Raw genomic sequence first — 9004 nt, 5'->3', positions numbered from 1 at the left:
AAACCATCACATGTTGCTGGCAACTAGTTTAGATTCACGGCATGTCGTGAGCCGCCCCGAGATAGCACAAACCGCACCTGAAGGCTGGATTTCATTCCTGGGCCACCAACACGTACCCTCTGCCCTGCCCTGGTTGTTGGATAGAAGAAGCTGGATGGATGTTTGGCATGAGTATACGACCGGTCTCTCCAGTTTGGCTTCAGGGGAACGTGACGGCTGTGCAAATGCCAAGAAGTAGCATCAATGTGCTCCCTACGTCAAAAAAATTTTTGTGTCCAGTGAAGAAATGATCTCATTTGACAAATTATCGCTGCTATCGATGAATGAATTAGAAAATGGAGTCTTTCAGAATACCTTCCTTACTGGTTCGCCAAGTCAAGGGAGGTGATGGAAACTGCACAGATAGAAAAGGGTGGCCCCGTATTTGGTAAATGTTTGTTACTTGCTTAATTCGTCTTCAATGTGAAGTAGCATATTAGAATTCTAATAAGCTTATATGTAAACTGCCCTTAGTTTATTATCATATCATGCTGCTGCTTCTGTTTACTCTTTCTGTATTCCGACGGGCTCAAGAGTGATTCACCCACCAACTCAACAGATATTTGCCGAGCACCCATTACATGCCAGGCCCTGTGCTAGATATGTTGAACATCATGCCAGGCAAGGTGCTCTGTTTATTCTAGGGAGGGAAAGAAAGGTAAAAAAGTGAGCACGTGAATCATCAAGCAAGCTATTTCCAGCTAGTGGTAAGTGCTCTGGAGAAAATCTAGTCGGGGTTGACATGGGAAATGTCTGCTGTGGTGACGCCATTTTAGAAACGGTGGTCAGGGTGGGCTTTCCTTAGGAAGTGACATTGGATCTGTGACCTGAAGGGTGAGAGGGAGCCAGTCAGGCAATGATATGAAGAGCATTTGAGGCAGAGGGAGCAGTAAGAGCAAAGGCCCTAAGGCAGTAGCAAACTTGGCTGAGGTAAGATTCAGGAAGGCTTGTGTGGCTGCCGCAGGGTTACAGGGAACGGAGCTGGAGGTGGGGTGGCAAAGTAGGGCCTGGGTAGCCACAGATGTCATGTATCAGTGTGATTCAGAAAACCACCAAAGTGTCAAAGAGAAGGATGGTCTGAAATGTTCTACAAGGATCACTCTGTGCCTCCTGAAGAGATGCACTGAGAAGGACATAACGTCATTTCTGAGGGGTCCCAACCCAAACTGCATAACCTGAGTCCAATCCAGAGGAAATGCCAGAAAATCCAATCGGAGGGCATCCTACAAAAGACTTGGCCTACAAAATAGTCTGCAGAAGTGTCAAGGTCACAAAACACGAAGACGGAGTTAATGCTTTGGATGCAAAGAAACAGAACAGACCTCACAGCTAAAGGTAACACCTAATCCCGAACGGATCCCCCACCAGATATAGGATAGAAGTGAGACAAGTAAGTGGCCATTCAGGTCTGCAGAGGAGATAACAGGATTGCAGCAGAGTTAATTTCCTGATTTGGGTAATTCGGCAGTGGTGATGTAACAGAATGTCCTTGGTTTTAAGAAATGCACACTGAGGGGCATCCTGTGTGCTGTTTGCTCTCAAACATCCCAGAGAACAAAAATCCTACACGTATTTTAAAAATCATGTATACGGTGAGACAAGGACTGAGAGAAGGAAGGAGAGAATGACCAGGGCAAAGAACTCATGTTAACATTTGGGGAACTAAGAGGTAATACTCCGGTAAAATTCCTTGTACACTTTCTGCATTTTTTTTTTTTTTTTTTTGTAATTCTGCTACTTCTTTGTGCATTTGCCTGCAATATTGGAAACTACAAGTTAAGCAGGGGTGTGCAATCCCTGTCAGGTGGCAGACATGAGGAAGTACCTCTGTAAACTGCAAAGCCACAGCGATTGTTAGAGCTGGGGGGTTCGACATATTTCCCCTTGGCGCTCTTTATGGGAAGACATTTTTTCAAAAATGCCAAAAGGTAGAAACATGGGTGCTCTCACCACCTAGAGTTACACAACGGTTAATATGTTGTCATATTTGCCTCAATTACCTTCTTTTAACAAAAGAAATGGAACCCTGTAAGTAGTCTTCTTTGACTGCCCACCTCCATCACACCCTAGCTGTCTACTCTCTTTCGAAACAGCAGCATCAGATTTCAGGCTACACATCCTTGCAGTCAATTTTTAGAAATTTACCTACATACGTCCAAGAATATGGTTTTGTGTCTATACAAGTTTACGTAAATGGTGTTCTACTATACGATCCCTATATACAACTATAGACTGTATGAAGGTATGATCACATCTTTCTTGAACTTGCTTCTCTTCTCATTATCCTTTGAGATCTAACCCTTTTGATACAGATGAACTCGCTTCCTTTTAGATGCTGTACAGTAGTCCAGTTAAATATTTGTATGTTTCCCTATCAATGGATATGTATGGAAGTTCTGTTTTTGTTATTATTGTGTTACAGTAAGCCCGATGATACTGTCTCTCTGTGCATATGGGTGAGCTTAACTCCAAGGAACCTCTCCAGAAATGAAAGTAGAGGGTCACCAGCTTTCAGCATTGATGTTTTACCAGTGCCACCAGTAGCGTGGAGGGTCTGCTGGTTTTCCTGAGGGTCCTTTGGGGCACTGGGACTCGAGTGCCCAGCAGGCAGATTCTCAGAAGTGCTGTGCCCAATTCAGGTCACTTGTGTTCCCAACAGGCTCGCTTGCAAAGTGCACTCAGGACTAGGTGGCTAACTCCTCGGTCACTTGGGTTCTATTCGCTCCGGGAAGAGTCCCCGCGGTGGAATCCTCTCTGAGCAACTTGACAATTCTGATGGGGCCATCGGCTGCCTGCTCTTGCTGCGAGTGTGGATGCTTGGCTTCCAGAGAACACCAAGGAGAGGTGGGTTAAGGAGAATCTGTGGCTGTCTACACAAACGCCAAAAACCGGCCTTTGATTTAGGATAAGGGGTCGGAGGACTCCCTCCGGCCCACACCCTTGCTAAACGCCAACGGATGGTAATAACCATCAACACTAGTTGGGCCCGTGGCTTATCTCATTTTCTACCTATATTGACCCTCTGAGGTGGGTGTCCCCCCGCAGCATGTGAGTGCTGACTGCACAGATGGATCCCGTCTGCACTCTTTGACAGTTTAATCCCCTCCAGCGTCGGGAACCTAAACATTCATCGATTGGATCCACGTTTGTAACTAGGATAAGAGCTGCCAAAGTTGAAAACACAATTTCATCATCCTGTTTGCAGGATACTGTCACCAAAGCCGCTGGCCGATTAAAAGCTTTAAGGAAAGGGTGGCTGGCTTTTCAAGGAGGGAAAATGCAAGTCTTTGCGTCCTTTACCCCCCAGGAGGTCCTGGTTGAGGCCAGGGACACGGAGGTGGGGGTGGGGGGAACTGGAAAAACAGGGAAGGGACAGGGGGTCGAGGGGAGAAAAAGAAGGGAGTGAATGAAAGGGGCGGGGGATGGGGAAGGGGGTGTGTGGGAGTAAGGGGCCGAGAGGTGTGGGAGGGAAGGGCTGGGGGACACAGAGAAGGCGCCGTGGGTCTAGGGGACGAAGCGCAGGGGCGTAGGCGTGGCGCGCACCCCAATGTGCGGACCGCTGTGCCGCGTGGGCAGGGCGAGCCCCCCGGCTGGGGAGCCCTGGGGGCTTTGTGTGGGCCGCTCCCCGCGAGTTTCCCGCCCAAGGGGCCTGCCCTCCGCTCCCGGTTCCGTAGCGCGGCCGCAGCAGGGCGCGCCGCGACGCCGTCGGCGCATGCGCGCGCGCGGGAACCCGCCCTCCGGGCCGGCGCATGTGGCCCCCGCGGGCGGGCGGGCGTGCGCGCGCCCGCCCTGCGTCCCGCGCCCGCCCGCGCCCGCCGCCCCGCGTGTCTTTCCCTCCGCGCCAGGCCGACGGGTGTGGCCGCCCGAGCCCGCGGCGTGCGTGCGCGCGCGCGCCGGGCCACGTGGGAGCGGCGCGGCGCCGTTGCCCCGCCCTCCCTCGGCGCGCGCCGGCGTCGGCTGCGTCTCCGGGCATTTGAATTGCGCTTCCGCCATCTTTCCAGCCCTCAGTCAGACGGGCCGGAGACGCTTCTGGAAGGTAGTGAGCTGGGGCCGGGCCGGGGGCCGCAGGGCCGCAGGGTCGAAAGCAGGGGCCTCGCGGGGGCCTGGGAGGGCGGCGGCCTGGGCCGGGGCGCCGGCGGCCGCGTGGGGCCAGGGCCAGGGCGGCGGCGGCGAAGGGGCTCTCCCCTTCCCCCCGCGGTGGAGGCCGCAGGCCGGCGCTGGGACGCGACCGCGGTGGGGCCTGGGCGGCGGGTCGGGGGACGGGCGGCGGGCCCGGGAGCGGCGGGTGGCCCAGGCGGCGGCAGAGGGCCGGGCGGCGGGCCGAGCGCGCGATCGGGCGGGCACTGTGCGGTCCCGGCCTCCGCCCGCCTGGCCTCCCGGCCTCCCGCCCCGCGCGGCCTCCCCCGCGGGCTCGGCGCCAGGCCCCGCGGACGGCCGGCCGGGCGGGAGGAGCGCAGCCCGCCGCCGCCGCCGCCTGGAGCGCGCGCGGCCCCCGCCCCGGCCGGGGTGTGCGCGCGTGGGGCCCGGCCGCCGGCGCCCCTTTGTGGGCCCGGGCACGTGGGGCGGGCCGGGCCATGTGGCTCCCCGGCCGCGCCGCCGCGCCGCCCGCCCCATTTCTTTCTCTTTGCTCCGCAGCACCAGCGCGATGGCTGCCCAGGGAGAGCCTCAAGTCCAGTTCAAAGTAGGTCGTCCTCGGGGGTGGGTGCTGCCCGCGGGGACACGCGGGGTCCGCGGGCGGGGCGGCCCCGAACGCCTGCTGGCCGCCTCCGTGCCGCTGCGGCCGTTCGTCCTGGGCCCCGGCGGCGGGTGGGGGTGCGGGCTCCCCGGAACGCGCGGGGACGCTGCGGTGCCCAAGTTTGATTTGTCCGAGTCATCATCGCTCGGCCGGCACGGCCGCCGTGGTGGTGGCGGGGAGGCCTTTGTTTTCGGAGCGCCCCCGGGACCCGCAAAGTTAGCGTGTCCGCAGAGGGCTTGCCGGCCCCGGGGTTCCGGGGTTCCGGGGTCCTGAGCCGAGACGTCGTCGGGGTTATTTCAAGAATCTGCCTGCCCGCAGCTCGTGTTGGTTGGCGATGGGGGTACCGGGAAGACTACGTTCGTGAAACGTCATCTGACCGGTGAATTTGAGAAGAAGTATGTAGGTACGTGGGGGCGACGCGGGTGCGGGATGCGCGTGGGGCGGCATTCGTGGGCTAACGTGACGTGTTGTGTTGCAGCCACCTTGGGTGTGGAGGTCCATCCCCTCGTGTTCCACACAAACAGAGGGCCCATCAAGTTCAACGTGTGGGACACGGCCGGGCAGGAGAAGTTCGGGGGGCTCAGAGACGGCTATTACATCCAAGGTAGGGCCTCGGTGCGCGGGGGCTGTTGTCCGGGCGACTTCGGGGCGTTGGGGGGGGAGGGTCTGTTCAGGCCGACCACCCGGGGCTTTGACTCAGGGAGGGGAGGACCTCGAAAGTTCTGCCCGAGTCCTGTGCTGCGTCATGACGGGCACCGTTCAGGACAGGCTGTTTTCTACGGAGTTTCATAAAACAACAGCTTCGGACGAGCTGTTGCCGTAGTTTCAGGAATAGCTGGTTGTTGTTTCAATTGTACTAAGTTTTGCGAGGTTTTTCTTTTTTTCCGTAAAATGTTTGACCGCAGTTACATTGTTGTATCAAACAAAGATGGATACAGAAACTGCCTCCTGAAATCTCACTCCTGTGATGAGAAATTTGTTGGGAATCCTTCCATACCTTTAGCCTGTTTTGAATATGTACAAATATGTGGATTTTTTTGCCGCCCCCCCCCCCCCAATCTTGAGCTAAAAAGCTACATACTTGTGGCTGTTGTCTTACTGTGAATTTCCTTCTAGGTCAACATGGAGATTTGAGGGTTTTGGTGGGTCCCCCCCCCCCAATTTTTTAAATGTTTATTTTTGAGAGACAGAGTACAAGCAGGGGAGGGGCAGAGAGAGAGGGAGACATAGAATCCAAAGCAGCTCCGGGCTCTGAGCTGTCAGCACAGAGCCCGATGCGGGGCTCGAACCCACAAACCGGGAGATCATGACCTGAGCAAAGTCAGACTGAACCGACTGATTCACCCAGGTGCCCTGAGACTTGAGTGTTTTTAACCAAAGGAATAACCTGTTTTGCTACGTTTAGTCATTTTAGGACCTTTAAAAGTGGGTTCTTAGACCTTTCGAATAAAGGAGATGAGTTGTCTGGAATGCTGACTTACTGTTAATCTACTTCAGATTTGGGGACGAGGTGGAATTAATGAAGTATTACAGGGACAGATTGGATATGGCAAGCTGGTCATTCACACTTGAGTAGGAAGTGGGATTTTAAATCTTGTGTGTTACAGTGATGTAAGAGTTTTAGACTTGGAAGAGGCCTTGAGAACGAATGGAGCAATGTAGATGACCTGGTTTGGGCCTGAAGTGAAGCCCGTGGTCCTTAGCAGTGTCATCTGTGTGGGACGTTCTACGCGGGTAACAGTCACTGTCAATCTTTCTTTCAGCCCAGTGTGCCATTATAATGTTTGATGTCACATCACGGGTTACTTACAAGAATGTGCCTAACTGGCATCGAGATCTGGTACGAGTGTGTGAAAACATCCCCATTGTGCTGTGTGGCAACAAAGTGGACATTAAGGATAGAAAAGTTAAGGCAAAATCTATTGTCTTTCACCGAAAGAAGAACCTTCAGGTATGTTTCTTGAAACTTCTCCTTTACTGCATTATGGCTAAGATAAAATTCAAAGTAATAGGGTGCGTTAAAGTGATGCGTAAACATGTGTTGTATGGATCAAAGGAATTTGATTTAGTTAGGAGCATACCCTAGGATGATCCCTGAGGAGTAGATATTTTGTAACTAGTTTCTGCTTTTTTTAAACTTATTTTTTTATTTATTTTTGAGAGAGAACACTAGTGGGGGAGGGGCAGAGAGAGAGAGGGGAGACACAATCCGAAGCAGGCTCCAGGCTCCGAGCTGTCAGCACAGAGCCCGATGCGGGGCTCGAACCCACAAACCGCGAGATCATGACCTGAGCCGAAGTCGGACGCTTAACCGATTGAGCCACCCAGGCGCCCCTAACTTTGCTTCCTTCTTAAACAGTACTATGACATTTCTGCCAAAAGTAACTACAACTTTGAAAAGCCCTTCCTGTGGCTTGCGAGAAAACTAATCGGAGACCCTAACTTGGAGTTTGTCGCCATGCCCGCTCTCGCCCCGCCAGAGGTGGTCATGGACCCGGCGTTGGCAGCGCAGTACGAGCACGATCTAGAGGTGAGACGCCTGTGCGCCCGGCGCGGTTCTTGTCGTGCCTCGGTGGACGCCTGGTGGCTCGAGCCTCACTGCGTGTGTCTGTCCGTAGGTTGCTCAGACGACTGCTCTCCCGGACGAGGACGACGACCTGTGAGAGCGGCTGGAGCCGGCGTCAGAAGTCTAGTTTTATAGGCAGCTGTCTGTGATGGCAGCGGTGCGGCGTGTTTGCCACTTTATTACCTAGCTGAGCAGAACGTGTGCTTCGTCTTGGGGATGCTGAACGAAGGAGACGGATGGGCTTTGGAGTGAATGTGGCAGTTGAAAAAGTACCTTCATTTTTTGGACCTGCGTATTTAGCTGTTTCGGAGCGCAGTTGTTTCCTTCCTGAGTTTCAAATATAAGACTGCTATGGTCACAGTATCCAGTGGTGAAATTCATTGTCACTGTCCTTCCCATTCCTTTTCGTTTAGAATCAGAATAAAGTTGTATTTCAAATATCTAAGCAAGTGAGCTCATCCCTTGATTGGTAAGCATTTTAAAAACCACTAACGGGGAAAATTGTGCCATGTTACTGTGTAAATTGCTATGTTGTTAGTGTCACTTAGTTTGAAGTTTTCCAGGTTCCGTTCTTTTGTTTTTTTCGTACGTTTGAATCATTTCACACAAATGATAGGACAGATGTCCCTACTATTCTGTTTGGTAAGTTGTCATGGGGTGTGAATACTGTTAGTGCGGTTAAGCTACAGCAATGTTCATCCCCCCGCCTCGTGACTAAGTAGCGTCACTTAGGGAAGAGCTTGAGACGTACGTGATCTCTCCGTAAAAGTGGTCCGTGTTTTATTAAAGGACGTTTCGAATAGGTATTTTAAAAATTACAGTTGCTATTACTTTGTGGCAAAAGTAACCATGTTCTAATGTAGAGCTTCTCGAAGTCCACTGAAACCATACAAGTGATGGCAGGAACTTGAGAGGCCTCGTTTGTTAAAAATGAGTATAAGCTGTGCATTTATTTGCTTTTTGTCTCGATGTTCCATGTTTGATGTAAAGTTGGTCTCTAGGAAGGTGGTCTGTGTTTACCCGCTGCTTTCAAGTATTCCCAAGCTTTAACGATGCCCAAGATGAAGGATTCCCGTTGGACACCCCACAGCCTTCCCGGTTTTTCCAAAAGGATTTCTGTGGCCGGTTCAGGGGCACAAATACAGCAGGAAAGTAGATCTTAGAATGGCTTCTCAGTGACCGTGAGAGCATTGCAGAGTTCCATTGGCTTAAGCCATTTATTTTTGTAGGATTTCCACATTTAGAAATGAGTGTCATCTTGTTTGAGTTTGGCCCCATCCTCGCCTATACTGTAGCAATTAAGTCTTGAGTAAGCTCTTTTGCTCACGTGAGGACTGCCGTAGTTCAGTTTACCAAAGTTGTCTAGGTGTCCGCTTACCCTTAGACAATTACTTTCCTACCTAAAAAGATAGGGATCACTTAAATACATGGGAAAATGAGATCCAAAGGGTAGAAGTGAAGAAAATTCAATATTGAGTAAATGTTATCAATAGATTGGATTGCTGTATGTGCTACACTGCTTAGTTCAAAACCAGATTTTAAGTCTGAAATGTGATCAGATTCTTCCATCATCGGGATGAAACTTCATTCAGATCCTTAACACAAGGCACATGTGTTTGTGACCCACGTGGAATGCCAGCGTGATGTGAATATTCAGAATCTGA

General features: G+C 52.3%; 1 protein-coding gene across 1 annotated transcript; it reads left to right on the top strand.

The window, feature by feature from the left end:
- The first annotated feature begins 3960 nt into the window (after positions 1-3960).
- On the top strand, positions 3961-7785 carry RAN (RAN, member RAS oncogene family). Its single transcript, XM_023241263.2, has 7 exons — positions 3961-4075; positions 4675-4720; positions 5093-5177; positions 5253-5378; positions 6538-6725; positions 7134-7304; positions 7393-7785. Exons 2-7 carry the CDS (start codon positions 4685-4687, stop codon positions 7435-7437), a joined length of 651 nt encoding a protein of 216 aa, XP_023097031.1. The 5' UTR covers positions 3961-4075; positions 4675-4684; the 3' UTR covers positions 7438-7785.
- Positions 7786-9004: the final 1219 nt, after the last annotated feature.

This window comes from Felis catus, chromosome D3 (assembly GCF_018350175.1).
Source record: "Felis catus isolate Fca126 chromosome D3, F.catus_Fca126_mat1.0, whole genome shotgun sequence".
Lineage (NCBI taxonomy): Eukaryota > Metazoa > Chordata > Mammalia > Carnivora > Felidae > Felis > Felis catus.
Note: the sequence above shows the minus strand (reverse complement) of the source record. Positions and strands in the feature narration are given on the sequence as shown.